The sequence below is a fragment of the Phyllostomus hastatus genome, unplaced genomic scaffold (assembly GCF_019186645.2).
Source record: "Phyllostomus hastatus isolate PE091 unplaced genomic scaffold, TTU_PhHast_1.1 phas_contig_152, whole genome shotgun sequence".
Taxonomy (NCBI): domain Eukaryota; kingdom Metazoa; phylum Chordata; class Mammalia; order Chiroptera; family Phyllostomidae; genus Phyllostomus; species Phyllostomus hastatus.
The window spans coordinates 15,376,596-15,392,173 of NW_025333622.1; the positions used below are offsets into that span (position 1 = coordinate 15,376,596).

The 15,578-nt window shown below is 45.0% G+C and overlaps 1 protein-coding gene across 6 annotated transcripts in view; it reads left to right on the forward strand.

The window, feature by feature from the left end:
* WNT5B (Wnt family member 5B) overlaps nucleotides 1–15,578 on the forward strand; it is a 125,945-nt gene that overhangs the window by 89,684 nt on the left and 20,683 nt on the right. For 5 of the 6 annotated variants that reach the window (XM_045830443.1, XM_045830447.1, XM_045830446.1 and 2 more), the window contains one exon: nucleotides 15,165–15,310. In XM_045830443.1, the coding sequence (XP_045686399.1) occupies nucleotides 15,165–15,310 (146 nt within the window). Of the gene's footprint in view, nucleotides 1–15,164; nucleotides 15,359–15,578 lie in introns of those variants that run through there. The other variant, XM_045830449.1, reaches the window with a different exon arrangement.

The following is a 15,578-nucleotide window of genomic DNA, read 5'->3' on the forward strand; positions in this document are numbered from 1 at the left end:
ATGCGCTTCATTCTGTCCTCATGTGACTGAGTGGCTAGACACCTCAATGTGGTGGGCAGGGTAAAAATATGGATGTAATAATTTATAGTTTTAATTTGAACTTGTCACCTAAAATGTCATATGGTGTGCTTGAATGTGATATTATTATGTTACAGAATTACATGCTTATCATTTTGTAATAAAAAGAGGGGTATTACTTGGGCCGGACCCTGTGTATATATATATTTTTATGATGAGGACAGCAATTTGCCCACAATTGAAGTCCTTTGGTAGTTGTAATTAGAAACCACTTCTTGAGCAACTACAAATAAAAATAAGGTGTTTACAGTCTAAAAGTTTTTTTTAAGTATACAGATGAGCCTTACATAAAATAGAATAAGGATTGTAAGAGCTTGTATTAGTTAAGTAATAAACAAATGCCCAAATGTAAATTAGCTCTAAAACCAGCCCAGGTAAAAACCAAAATGCATGTTTCTTATTTGCAGGCAGTTCTCCAAATGGTGATTCTGGGATCTGGGCTCCTTCTCTCCTACTCCGTCTTTAGCTCTCGCTTTGAAAACTTCCATTCTGACCTGCATCAAGCTGAAAGACGGAGAGGGAGCATGGACAACTGCTTTTTGGAGGCTTTCATGGCCCAGGCCTGGAAGTTGCAGACATCATTTCTTCTAAGATTCCATTAGGAAGAACTCACTCATAGAACCACGTCTTAGTGCAATAGAGGCTGGGAAATGCTGTGACTGTTGAGTGAGCTCAGCCACAAATAGCTTTGGTGGTCCAGAGTGGGAAGACATCAGATGAGGGTGAAGTAATTCTTGGACAAATATATATATACCCAGAGATGCAGAAGGTATTAATAATAATTTCTACTATTAACTATAAATCTTTATTATATTTAATAAAGGTATTTCTGCTGACTCATCCTAGGTAGTGTATGTACTTTCAGCTATTTGTTTTTTCAGTAGTGGTGACTCTTTCTGATCAATGGCAGGTGTTTGCAAGATGGCCAGATCCCATGAAGGTCAAACCTGTTCCAACTGCCTAATGCAGCCTTGGAGATGAGCACAGAAATAATAGCTCTCACCAAGGCCACATGCAGATATACTGCCACCAGCATCCCTTATTTCAGCTCAGTGGTGACCAGCCAAGGGAGTTGAGGGCCTCTACTGGTGGTTGGTTTCCACTGCCAGCATTTGCCATTCCCATGGCTGCAGAGTGCACAGACCACACACCCACTCCTTTCTACTCAGCTGGCAGTGTTCTGGTCCTGCCCCTTACCATGTTTCTACTGGCTTAGCTTTCCCAGCTGGGTTCCCAACCTCTAGACTCTCATTCTCTATACTCCTTCATCATTATTGCCAGCAAACTATGGCCAGTTTTCCTGAATACACATCTGATGATGCCTCTCTCCTGTTTAAATGCCTTGTGTGGTTCCTGCAGATTGCAGAATGAAGCCCAGACTCCTCCTAGGTGGGGCCTCTAGGTCTTCTATGAAGAGGTCTTACTGCACCCAGAATCAATGACTTTTACTTTTCTTTGAATTTTGGCTTTGATATTCTCTCTCTCTCTCTCTCTCTCTCTCTCTCTCTTTCGTAGTTCAATTTTGGACGTGAAATTGATTGTTATATGATGTTCTTGTCATTCTCAAAATGTATCGTGTGTTTTCAGGCCTCTGCACATTTTCCCAGTAGAAGGGCCTCACCCTTCCATCTCCCTTGGTGGAAATCCTGCCTGTCTTCTTTCGGGCAAGTCCAAATACCACCCTCATTATGAAGCATACCCTCCTTTGGAATTAATTAGTCTTTCTTAGGACTAATAATTGTATTACAATTCTTTGGATAACAATTGGACAATGATTGGTACCTTCATTATAACATATCACTCTGCTAAATCTTGTAATCTCTTACCCCTATAGAATTCTAAGAATTTCTCATACTTGTCCCTGAGTAAGACCTAGTAGATGCTCAATTATATTGATTGACTTGAATTAGAGTGAAAACTAATGGACATGGGCAGTAGTATGTGACTGCAGGGGAGGGTGGATGTGGAGGAGGGTATGGGGGGACAAATGGTGATGGATGGAGACTTGACTTGGGGTGGCAAACACACAATACAGTGTACAGATGAGGTGGTGTAAAGTTGTGCACCTGAAACCCATAGAATTTTGTTAACCATTGTCATGCCAATAAATTCAATGAAAAGGAAAAAAATTTAATTAAAAAAGGAATACTAGAGCCCTGGCTGGTGTGACTCAATGGATTGAGCACTGGCCTGAGAAGCAAAGTGTTGCTGGTTTGATTCCCAGTTGCGGCACATGCCTGGGTTGTGAGCCAGGTCCCCAGTGGGGGGCACTCAAGAGGCAACCACACATTGATGTTTCTCTCCCTCTCTTTCTGCCTCCCCTCCCTTCTCTCTAAAAATAAATATATAAAATCTAAAAAAAAATACTAGAAAAGAAAATATATTATTCTGTCATTGATTCATTTAAGAAGCTTATGCTTAAAAACAAATTTTACTCTGAGTAGCAATTACAAAATTAGTACTGATTTTTTTCTGATAATGGGAAATGACTCCCAACTTCATTACAGAGCCTGCTTTTTCCTAGTGAGGTTGTCATTGGAATACAAAATGTTTATTTTCCTGGGTCACAGGTGGGGTGTGTATCATGGACCATGGCTTCCAGAGTTAGTTGCTCTTACCCAAATGCCCATAGTATTTTGCATGTTACGTCGCCTATAGTCCCTATTCCTATTGTAACAAGTGTAACAATAGATTCCTAATGGTGCTTTTGGTTTTGAATGAGTGATGATGGGAATGTTTATAATCTGTGTTGTACAAATCAATAGCCACGAGACACATGTAGCTATTGAGATGTGGCCACTGCTACCACGGAACTAAATATTTGATTTTAATTCACTTTAAACTTAAACAGCCACATGTGGCCAGTGGCTGCCATCCTATTGGAGAGCACAGAGACAGTGAGTTCCTAGGAGAGTGATGTCATACTAATTTATTGTGATCTCCTCCAGAGTTAGTAGCTGCTCAGTAGGCCTATGGCAAGTATTTGTTAAGTGATGAACATTGAACATTTATTGAGCGGCTGCTGAACGCAAGGTGCTGGCAGGGGCCATCTGTGTGTTCCATTCATTTTCCCAGAGCCCCTTGTGGGGGCAGCGCAGGCGGCACGCCTGGCCCCATCACTGCCGCCAGCCTTTGCTGGGAAAGCCAGCGGCCATGGGAGCAATTCAGCAAGAATGCTGGGAACACTGTGAAAAGAGGCCTGGCAGAACCATAAAAGAAACAAAAGAATCCCAGTGGAGAACCAAATGCCTCTTTAACCTGCCCAGGCCTGAGTTTGGTGATCATGCTTTTTCCTGAGGCAGCCCCAGAAGTTATTTAATCCCCCAAATCAGAACCTATGAGACCCACAGACCTACCTGGCCTGTGGACTGCTGGCAGTGACTGGTCCTGGTAGAGGAAATGGGAGTGCCTCAGCACTGATGAGGGAGAGATGAAAAGAGGAGCCAGCTTGGTTTTGAATGTTCTCATCTGCAAGGAAGGAAGTGAGCTTGTGCCTAAGAGGACTGGGCTTCTTTCTGCCCCTAGTTTTCATTAGAAAGCTGCTTAGCACGCCCTCCCTCTGAGGGTTTCAGGACTCTTGCACAGTCTGAGGATCAGTTTGAAACATAGGGGCAACAGCTAGAGACAGCAAATAGAGACCCACATAACTTAGAGTTAGTAGTACCCCCTCCCCAAATAAAAAACCAGGTGTCCTTTCTGCATGAGCAGTAAGTTACAGGGAGAATTAGCTTGCACTCTTCCACACTGTACCATGGGGGCCCATCTGGCCACAGCCATTCTTTGCCATTTTCCCAAGTGTACCTGACTGATGATGGCTGAAGGACAGTCTCTGGCAGTCAATATTTAAGACATCTGTGGACCCAGAGCTGCTGCGTCTGCTATTCTTTTCACGGCAATATGCACTTCCCATGGTTTTATAAAAATGAAACAACTATCCCATTTTTCCAAATGGAAATTGCCAATTTTGGAAGCACATGGTTGGCAGCTTTAGTAGATTTCAGGAAAGCAAGAAAACGAGAATAAGGTGAGGCAGTAACTTTCAACCAAACCTAGTTTCTGGGATGGAGTTACAGAATTCAGAAAACAAAAAAGAATTATTCTAAGTGCCTTTAGAAAACCCTCCCTGTATGTGCAAATCCAGATTTATAAATAGTTCAGAGTGATTATTCAGATAGTAAAATGACCATTGTATATATAATATAATTATAAAATAGCCATGTTGAGTTTTCTCTAAACAACAAAGTGACATATTGTACTTAAAGCCTTTGGGCACCAGACAAGCAAAATAAATGCGCCAAGCAGCCAGGAGAAATGCAATAGAAAGCAGAAGGGATTTGGGAAAACTAGGGAGCTCTTCCTCCCCCACCCACCAAGGCATCCATATTCTAAAATTTTTAAGACATTGTGTTAGCCACTGAGATTTAGTGTCTCCCAGTTGGTGATCCCTGCTTTTTTAAATAGTAAGATTTCCCCAGGTCCTTTAAAAAATGCTTCGGTTTGCAAAAACAGGAACGCATTTGGTTGGTAGCACAAGATACATTTTTATTCTAATTAGCCCATGGCATAGAGAGAGGTCATCAACCTGCCCGTGATGGGGATCCAGAATTTCCTGGATTTGCTTCATTCACTCTCTCCATACCAGGGAATTCTTGGAGGTGGGTGGCAGTTGCCCAAGTCATTGTCTTTCCCCACAGTACCAGACCCAGGGGAAACAGGTACTTGGAGAAAGGTGAGAGCACCCAAACAGCTTTCCCTCATTCAGCTCTCCAGCTCCCTTGAAAACACTGGTCTGTAGCCATAACTTTCTGCCTTTTTTCCTAAAGCATCTTTTGAAAGTATTTTAATTTATCAGGATTCAGGAGAGGGAAAACTCCCTCTTTTTTTAATCTTCTGCCCAGAATAAGACTTCCGGTGGCATATTGCTTGAGACCCAGGGAGGAAACTGTGCTTTTGCAAATAAGATCAGGAGTCATCCTGGATCTGCCACTTCTGGGAACCGCCAGGGACGTGGAGTCCTGGGGACTTGGGCTGCCAGCTCTGTGGGACGTGTTTAGCAGGGTGTGAGCTGGCCACTTCTCGAGGCACTAGGAAGGAACTGGAGGCTTGGGAACCACTCTTCTCTGAAACATCGAGAGCTAGGTTTTAGTGTGGAGGTCTCAGGATCTACTTCTGGGCCCCTCCCACCATGCACTGTGATTGGATCTGTTTTGCTCTACTGTCCCCAAATCGTGGGAATTTTATCACTGTGAATGACAAATACATTTCTGAGAAAGTGTGATTTTGCACCTTTCTTGAGGGCCAGAATTAAAATCTCATCACTCCTTCATCCCCCACCCCCAAGGCATTATTCCTTCACCAAGCCAGAGAAACCATGAGAGGAGACACTGGCTGTGTGGGAGATAAGGGCTGCTGCAAAGTGGAAGCAGGAATACTCCCTCTAAAAGCCCACTTTTGAATTTTCATCTTCACCAGCTGTCAGAAAGTAGACACACAAAGGAGTTCTGTGCCTTCAGGCTAAGAGGATTCAGTGAGCAAAGCTGGGAAGGAAGCACTAGAGAGACCTAGAGACAGAGAGAAGCCCTTGGGAGAAATAATTAAGGCTGGCAGGAAAAGGCTGCATTAATTGAGCTGAGAAGAAAGGTGAGCATCTGAGGATTCTTTTAAGACGTTATGGTATTTTCTGGTACATCATTGCATTAATCTTTGGTCACTACTTAAAAATATAGTTTTAAGGGAGAAAAGTATCTGAAAATATTCAGGTAAGAGAAACAGCCAGCTACAGGACAAAATAGTAATAATTCACTCCCCCCCCCCCAAAAAAAAGAGAGAGAGAGAGAGGGACAGAAGGTGGTTGCCAGATCCTCATTTCCTGGCGTGAGAGAGAAGACATAAAGTGCGGAGCTGCGAGGTCCTGGCAGCTGCTGCTTCATGTATAGTTAATCTTGGCCTCGAGCTCCCTGTAAGTTCCTGTGTGGTTTGCAGTGAACCCTCGTGCTCCCCACTGGCCCCAGCTGCTCCCAAGTAGTTACCCCATGTGGTTCTCTCTGTACCTAAATTTTCCAACATGTGTTTAAGATAGGGGTTTCTTTTTGGGTGTGAGGGCCCTTTTTCCAGCCCCTACAAAAGGTCATGTTCCCCATAAGACTGAAGTTGTACTTTCTGCTAAAGAAATATATAAAGATCCCCTCAAACTACTAGGTGTAAATGAGACTGTTTCTCATTTTAAATGCTTTTTCTTATGTAATGTAACACGTACAAAAGACTCATCAAACACATATGCACAACTTAGTAAATTGTTTCAGTGGGAAGCCCCACACACTCCTTACCCAGGTTAAGAAATCCATCCTGGCTGGCACTCCAGAAATCCCTTGGTGCCCCGCCCTCTCACAACCCCGCTCCCTCTGTGAGGAAACCATCCTACAGTAAACATTTCCTTGCTCTTCTTTATGGCTCAACCACCTACTTATGGATCCCTAGACAATATGGTTTTGCTGTAAATGGAATCTTGGTTTATATATTCTTTTGTGACTTGCTTTTTCTCAACATTATGCCGGTAAGATCCATATGCGTTGTTGCATGTCACCATGGCGCCTTGTTTTCATTACTGCCGACTGCGCCATGTGTGACCGCATCGCAGTGAGTCGGTGGGTCCGCGGAGGACGGAGTGTTTTCAGTGTGAGGCTGTGAACAGCATGCTGTTCTGTGTGCCCTGGTGTAGACAGCCGGTTCTCTAGGAGAGCGGAATGGCTGCATCATCAGGAAGACTTTCTAAAATATATATAACAGCTTTATTGAGATACAGTTCACATAATGCACAATTCGGCTGTTTAATGGTTTTTAATGTAGCCCTAGAGTTGTGTAACCATCACCACAGTCATCAGTAGCACTTTTGAATTAATTAGTATTTTATTCATCACAAGGGTCTACGGACATGTAGAGCCCCAGAGTAGAAGTGGGTGGACATATTTATTCATTCTGGAGATGGTGCTTGATTTGTATAAGTTCTGTGGTTCTATGGCCCCCAGAAGTCCTTAGCCCCCAGGTGAGGAACCACTGGCTTAAGACACTGATACGTAGACATTTTCCATGAACATACATATACATACTTGAAAGATTTAGTGCTTTAATTAATTCACTACATATTCTATAGATGGCTTTATGAAAGTGTTTCTCAAATTTTTGTAGACATCAGAATCATTTAGAAGACTTGGTAAAACAGATCACTAAGCACCACCTCAGAGTTTCAGACTGAGTAGGTCTGGGTGGACATTGAGAATTTGTGTATCTAATCACTTTCCAAGTGATACTGATACTGTTAGGCTGGAGACCATACTTTGAGAAACCTAGTAGCTGGCTGTTACCTTGGAAACTAGAGAAGACTATGTAAGGAATTCATTCCATCATTCAGTAGATAAGAATGGGACAAAAGATGCAATTTGTTGGAGGGAAAATAGGGCAATTAGTGGGCTCTTGTAGCTCAGAGCATGGCAGTAGGAATGAGGACTAGGGAACACATTTTTTAAATATTATGGAGACCCAGTCAAGAGGCCTTGACGATTGATTTGACATGGAGGGTAAAAGAGAGGAAGGGGTCAGAAATGACACCAAGATTTTAGTCCTGGATCAGGAAGAGACTGGAGCACAGAGAATAAGCAGGACTGTGAGGAAAGAGTGTCATCAGTCAGCATCTTAACTTCTGTATTTCTTGGCTGCCCAGAAAGGTTTACTCAATCATCATTTCACGGTCCAAAGGTCCTCTGAGCCCCCTTCCTGCAGTGATGCCCCCAGAAACTGGAAGCGTGTGATCACAGGAGTTTTTCTGGACAATTGATATTGAATGCTCAGTGGGAATTTAATATCAGATTTCAGAGGGAGCACATAAAATTAATAACAAGAATGATTTTGAGAACTTTGGAAGTTATCAAAGTCCTCCTTTGTGAAGTGCAATATCTATCTTACCCTTCCAAAAACACCTTGAAATTTTCTCTTTTTGACCAAACCACATCTTTATGTGAAACCCTTCCTGCTCTTTTCCTCCTATTTAAAGCTTACACATTCTTCAAGGCCCCATTCCAATCCCACATCCTGACTGTAATCACCCCCTTGGACTTCTCAGGCACTTCATGGGTCCTGCGTTTCAGAACAGGTTCTCCGTTCCCCCCAGCTACACCAAACCACCTCAAGGAGCAACGTCTTTGACGTTTTCTTGTTATTGTATGATAAGCAGGCTTAGAAATTGAATGGTACCATGTCTTTGAAGAAAAAGTAGAGGCAGAGCTTGGACCTGGAATCTCTAAAATCTCAATTAGCAGCTGAGAGTAAATTCCCAAATAAGGGGATACATCAGTAGGAGCAGCTTTTTTGCTGGTCATTGGGCAGGGCCATGTGGAAGTTGAGAAGACTCCTTTGTCTCCATGGGAGGCTGACTTCAGTGGCCTGTCCCTTATATCCTGGAAAGCCAAAGAGGGCTATTGTCTTTATTTAATCAACAAATATGTATTGAGCATCTACTAGGTACCCTTGGATACTATCCCAACTACTGGGAGAAAATAGTGAACAAGATCATTTGTGGAGCTTATGAGGGAAGAAACAGAAACACAAGCATGCCAAACTATGCCACATTACATTAATGTTGTGACAAAAACATGCAAGAAGCTAGGAAGAGAATGATGGTGGTGGGGGGGGATCTGCTTTGGATTGGACGGTCAAGGGTGTGCTCTCAGAGACAGAGGAGCCCGGTCTGCACAGAAAGAAGGGAAGCCATTCCTGGAAGTCAGCAGGGCACACCGCTATGGGAGTTGGGAAGGAAGTATATACGGGCAGTTTGGGGGTTTGGGAGCACAAAGCAAAAACCAAAACAGGATGGAAAGGTTGGCAGGGTCCAATTTTGAAAGGCCTTATATAATGTGGTAATGGGGTTTGACTTCATCCTTTAGGAGGCAGGGAACCTTTGAGAAACATAAACACCAGCTCGCTAAGACTGTTGTAATTTCTCTAGCTTTAAGCAGTCTGTCATCACTTTGGTTGGCAGAAGTCTGGCTTTTTTCCACCAAAAAGGCTCTGTGTGTGCAGAGTGTGTGTGTTTATACTAATAACTTTACAATCAGCCTGCTTTTTTAAAATAAACATTACTTTTTGTGCTACTTCCTATAAATCAGAATGTTGTTATCTGATTTACTGTATTACTATTCACAGTCTTAGCAACAGGGCAATGGTAAAAAGAAGAAAAGCAAAGCAGAGAGCGTGGTATGTTCCATTGACAAGGAGGAGCTACCAAGTGTGTGATGTGTTTACCTGTGTGGGGGAAGAGTGGAGAGACCTGGATTCCAAGCCAGGGTCTACCATTCAGTTGCGGTCTGAACAAGCTACTTAACCTTGTTACACCTTGGTTTTCCCGTATTCAAAGTGAGGATAATAATGGCATGTACCACATAGAATTTTGGTGAAGAGTAAATGAGAAAAGTGGATGTAAAACGCTTGGTTCAATGCATGTAGTAGGTGCTCAATAAATGTTCACTAATATCAGGTATTGTCACTGGTTATCAACGCAGAGCCATTTATTACCACTAGGCACCTGGGAGCATAGATAGAAAGTAGAACAAATAAGTTTGTGTTTTTAGGAAACTTTTGATCACTGGAGAAGTAAGAAATACACACAGTTCCAAGACAGCATGTCTGGGCTAGGGTGGTGCTGAGTAGATACCGGTATTCATAAGTGCTAAGGAAGTCCCAAGTAAGTGGAAAGATTTCATGGTGTTGGGTTAATCAGGATGGTTTTGTGGAGGAAGTGAACCTCTGTGCTACTTTCGAGCATGAACTCGAAAGTAGTTTAAGGCATGGGTTGCTTGGATGTGGGGTATGGGGAAGCTGCCCTGGGAAGAGATCAGAACAAGGTCTTGTGGGGAAAGCAGGGGTTGGGATTGTTCTGTAAGCAGGAAAAGATTGGAAAAGAGAACCCATATTTGGCAATTCAAGAAAAGAAAAAGAGGGAAAATGAGGCTAGGTTGGGAAGTTTAGAATGCCTACACTGGGAACAACTATACATTTTCAAATGGGAATATTATGCACAATTTGTATTTTAGAAAAATGTGTTGGAGCTATCTGGTTAGAGCACAAAGAACTGTCCTGGTGCTGAGAGAGATGGAAGGAGGTGAGCACTTACTTGGAAATAGGGAAGGAAATGAATGAACCTGGTGTACACTTGAGAAGCTCTTAGTCAAGATCGACAAAGGGTCTTTCTGTGCTCTTTATGGTGGTGGAAATGAAGTGACCAAGGAAAGAGCTCTGTCATTCCTGCTCCTCCTTGACCTGCCCCCCCAGCCCCCCAAATCACTTAACAGCAGGCCAATACTTGATGGCAGGGCAGCCAGGAGTTCACAAAGGGGAGTGTTCCCTTTCCAAAGATGCTAGGATCATCTGCCTTGCTGTGCTGGAGATGCTAACAAAATTGCAAATGCATATTTAAGTTACACATTCCGTAGCTCTTCACTGGGTCGCCCAGTAAGAATTAGCCAGTGGCAACCCGGAAAAGGCTGCCACTGGGGCTCTTGGTTATTTCTTGGTGGGTTTCCAGGTGTGAGGGTGTGAGGGTGCCTGTCTGGGCAGGAGACAGGTGTGGGATGGGACACCATTTTCTGTGTGACTCAGAAGCTGCTTAACTCCTGAACACCCAGTAATGGTTTTTGTTGAGCAGAGCAGCCAATTACCTCTTCAAGCCCTTGTTCTGTGGGTCGAGGCTTTCATTCTGGGCAAGGTCTAAATATGTGTGGAAAGCACAGAGCTATCTCCTTATGGACAGATTTGCTGGGGGTCTCAGCTCCACCTGTCCAAGTCTCTCTTTTTGGTTTCCTATCTCTGGGCTGGTCAGCTGTAGCACCCTAAGGAAATGAAAATTGGTAACTGAGTACAACCAGAAAAAGAAAGAGAACCTGGAGTTCCTGTTTTCAAATATGCACCCCTTTGGTTGTGATGGTGAAGCAGGGTGGTGCGGTCTCAATAAGGACCTTGGACATGACAAAGAGGGCTTGGGAGGTGCAGCAGGGTTATACCTTCCACCAACATAGAGGTTTGGAGAGAGGTAGGGTGAGCAGATAGTTTAGAGTGTGCCTTTCCCCAAGGACCCTAAATGTTGTAACTTTTCACCTCTTATTCTTTCCTTCTTAAATTTTTATTGAATTTCTAGGGGTAATATTGGTTAATAAAGTTATATAGGTTTCAGGGGTACAGTTCTATAACACATCATCTGAATATTGTGTTTGTAGGCTCACCACCCAAAGTCAGGTTCTTTTCATCAGCATTTGTCCCCCTTATACCCTCTTTTATCTCCCCCATCTCCCTTTTTCTCTGTAATCACCATACTGTTGTCTGTGTCTGTGAGTTTGTTTGTTTTTTGCTTAATCCCTTCACCTTTTTCACCCAGCCTCCCAATTGCCCCTCCCCTCTGACAGCTGTCAGTCTGTTCTCTGCATCTGTGAGTCTATTACTGTTTTGTTTGCTAGTTCATTTTGATTATTAGATTCCACATATGAGTGAAATCATATGGTACTTGTCTTTCTCTGACTGGCTTAGCAGTCCTTATTCTTGATTCTTGCCCCTGCTTGATTTTTTCTCATAGTGTTCTCATAATATTATGTACAATTGACCCTGAACAATATGGGTTTGAACTTCACGGGTTCACCTATACACAGATTTTTTTCAATAAATACTATACTGTAAATGCATTTTCTCTTCCTTATGGTTTAAAAAATTTTAAAGATTTTATTTATTTATTTAGAGAGAGGGGAAGGGAGAGAGAAAGAGAGGGAGGGAAACACTGATGTGAGAGAGGAATATCGATTGGTCGACTCTTGCATGCTCCCCAACCAGGGACCAGGCCCACGACCCAGGCACGTGCCCTGACCAGGAGTTGAACCAGTGACTTCTCGCTTTGCAGTATAGACACCCAACCAACTGAGCCACATCGGCCAGGGCTCCTTATGATTTTAATATCATTTTCTTTTCTTTATTTTATTATAAGAATACAGTAAATAATACATGTGATATACAAAGTTTGTGTTAATTATGTTCTTGTTAACACTTCTGGTTAACAGTAGGCTGTTAGTAGTCAAGTTTTACAAAAATTTTGAACTGGGGGCGGAGGTCAGCGTCCCTATACCCTGCCTTGTTCAAGGGTCAATTGTATATTTATTTGCTCATTGCCGCATTCCTGGCACTTAGAACAGTAACTGGGATGTATGAGGCCCCTAGTGCATATTGGATTTAGAGAATTTATTGAATGAGTGGATGACTGAATATAGAAGCAGAGCAGATGTGTCTGACCAGCCCCTTCTGGCCCTCTGGAGGGTCCTGATGGAGAATGCTGCATCTCTGCCTCCCTGCAACCTCCCAGTCACTAGCAAAAAAGAGAGACCCTGGATTTGCTCAACCTTGACTGTGTTCGGTGTGTCTGAAATGACAGCTGTCACTGGAAAAGGAAACCATTTAGTTTTGGGGGAGAATCTCTAGTCATTACTAAAGCAGCAGAAAGAAATCTCACTCCCTGCCTTTCAGATAATTATTAGATCATTCTTCCTCCACAAGGAACAGTCTGCCCTGGTAGAGACCCGCTGTAAAACTCACCAGTGACACACGAACATGGCTTCAGATGAGTCCTACTCATTGAGACCAAACCATCAGTACCCACACGGTTTCCTTCCTCCCAGTCCGGCTGAGGCAGGAAGTTTCCATTCTGCCCACACTAGTGAAACCAGTCTTCAACATCACCTTTCTCCTCCCAGCCCCGCATGAGGAAACCAAAGAATGTAAACGAGGGAGGGCGGCAGTTCTATGACCACTCAGAGGGCTGGCTCACATCTGGAAGGCAGAGAATGAGGCCACCACACATGCTACCATCTTTCTTTTTTCTTTTTTAAGTTTTAAAAATATCTTTTTTAATGAACTGAGAGTTGGACAGAGAGCACAGCGTGGTGGGAACGGCTGCAGGGATTGCTCCTGTCTCAGTGTGTAAAGCGGTGGGGCGGGACTAGCAACGCTTGGGGAGTTGGGCCTGAGCTAGCCTGTCAGCTTTGCACTGGAGTGTCAAACCCACAGTGACCGTTAGCCGGCACTCAATTCTGTCCTTGGCTCAGAAACAGTGGCCCCCAGTGTGGCCTCCATTGCACCTAGGACTTGCAGAGCCAGAGATTTCACAGGGCCTAATGAAAGGGTGTGACAGAAGTGAGACTCTGGTGTTGCGGGGGAATCCGTGGGGATAAGAAGTGTCGCCAGCTACCTGGCATGGAAATGTGTGAGGATGTGTGTTGGTGGGAGTAGGGGGTTTGCAGGCAGCGTGGTGGTAGGGATGGCCATGCGGGTGGGAGGGAGGAGGGCCACCAAGAGTAGAGGCAGCTCTGACTCTGAGTCCCCAAGAAGGACTGGTAGGTGGAGCTGAGGATGTTTGGACAAGGGAACTCTTTGAAGCTTTTCCTCTCTCTTCCCTGCTTCGGACCTGGCCCCCTCCCCTCCATAAAGCCATTAGCTTCTGGTGCCAGCCCTATCTCTGCTCCATCTCTCTCTGTTCCAGTCGGTGCATTCACAGACCTCCTGCCCTGAGGGACGGGGAGGATTTATGGAGGGTAGAGGTTAGAGGGGGAGGGGGCATCCTTTAGAGGAGGGGAGGTCTGTTAGGGGGTAGAGTGTGGAGAGCTGTTAGTCCGCTGGGCTAGAGACCAGATCATTTCCGAGCTGGCTCTGCATGACAAAGGGGAAGGAGCAAGTTTCTTCTTTGATCTCCCTCTGCCGACCCCACACACCTGCCTGTTGATGTTCTGGCCCCAGCTAAGACTTCTCGAAGAAAAACCAAAAGGGGGTGGGGACAGGCTGTGGCCCAGCTTCCCTGGATCCTGCGTAGGCCACCTTCTTCTCTTGGTGACCTCAAGACAAAAAATACCTGCCAAGCTGATGACCCAAAGCACTTGCCGCCCCCTCCCTGAGAGCCTGGCACCCCAGAACTGTGCGGTGAGATAGGGGCGGGGGCGTTGTGAGTGTGTGTGAGCGTGTATTTACGTGTGTAAGCTTGGAGGTTGTAAGAGGCCGTGGGGAGAAGACTCCTGGTGCTGAGGGGCCACACCCTTGATGGAAGCTGAGGAAGAGACGGAGTGAGGGTGAGCAGGAGGGGCGTGCTTTTACAGACTTGTTCCAGGATCCAGCAGCAGAGTTTTCTGTTTCCAAGGGCTCCAGGAAAGGTGTTCGCTGGGGAGGTAGGCATAGGCTGTAGTTAGAAACAGCTGGAGGCAAAGATGCAGGAGGCTCTCCTGCTACAGGAGAAGGAAGGGGTTGTTGGTTCTGGAAGATGCGTCCTCAGAACAGACGTTTGAGGCAAGGGTTGCAGATGAGTTGGAGGTGCCCCCAGTGCCGGGGAGGTGATGAGGCCCACTTAGGAAGGCACTCCCCAGCCTCCAGAGCTTTAGGGGCCCTGGTTCGCTGTAGGCTTTTCCATTTCTCAGAGAAGTTGCTTTGAGAAAGAGAAAAGTCCTTGCCTTCTCCCTACTTTTCCTGGTAAACAAAGGTTGGGATTTAGAAAACTTGTTTAGAGTGAAGGTACAGATTGAGAGGGAAGACTCGTGTTTGGCTGTGGATCAAGCCAACTCACCAATTGTTGTTTTAGCCCCACAAGAGAGCCTGGTGGTCAGAGAAATCCACCTGTGGCTGGAGTGAGAGGTAAAGGGGACGGTGAAGAGATGGTTCTCCCCTCTGGAAGGGTGGGTGCGCAGTGCAAGAGCCAAAGCTCTTCCTAAATGCTGCATAGAGCATGCTCTGTTCTTGGCATGGTGCGTTTTCATTTCTCTCTTCTCGTTTCTCGGCTCATTGTTTCCTTTGGAATCAGGTCCCGAGTAGGGTCTTCACAGTTTGGGCTAAGGGACATGAAGGCAGCCTTTGGTGAAAGGATGTGCAGGAGGAGATGGAGATTGGAAAGAGGCTGAATTTCTTTGAGAGAGCAGAAAGTGACGTTATCAGTCCAAGAGCTCACTCCCCTGTCTCCCCGTCCTCCCCTCTCCCCTGTCTGTTGTGTTTCCACATTGATTCTCCCTCTATTTCTGTTTTCTCAGGGAGCCCAGTTTTGGAAGCCGGCAGTCCCTGGGTTCTTCCCAGGGCACTGGGGAGGGCTGAGGCCGACCATGCCGGGACTGCTGCTGCTCACTGCTGCGCTGCTCTCCAGCTGGGCTCAGCTTCCAGCCGAAGCCAGCTCCTGGTGGTGAGTGAGAGGGGCTGAAGTCCTACTCTACAACCTACGCCTCCTTTGGTAATTGAAATGCGGATAAGGTCACTGTGGGTCTTGATCATCCCTTTATTCATAGGAATCCTAAGGGCCTCTTTTATCCCAGGAAAACTGAGACAGTCCTTTTCCTCTCTCAGGCCCCCAGAGGTAAAGGTTCCACAGAATAAAGGGTTAGTTCATTCTTCTTTTTCTCTGATTCTCTCTGCATTCCCTTTTTCCTGGCTTTTCCTCCATCTCCACAAGT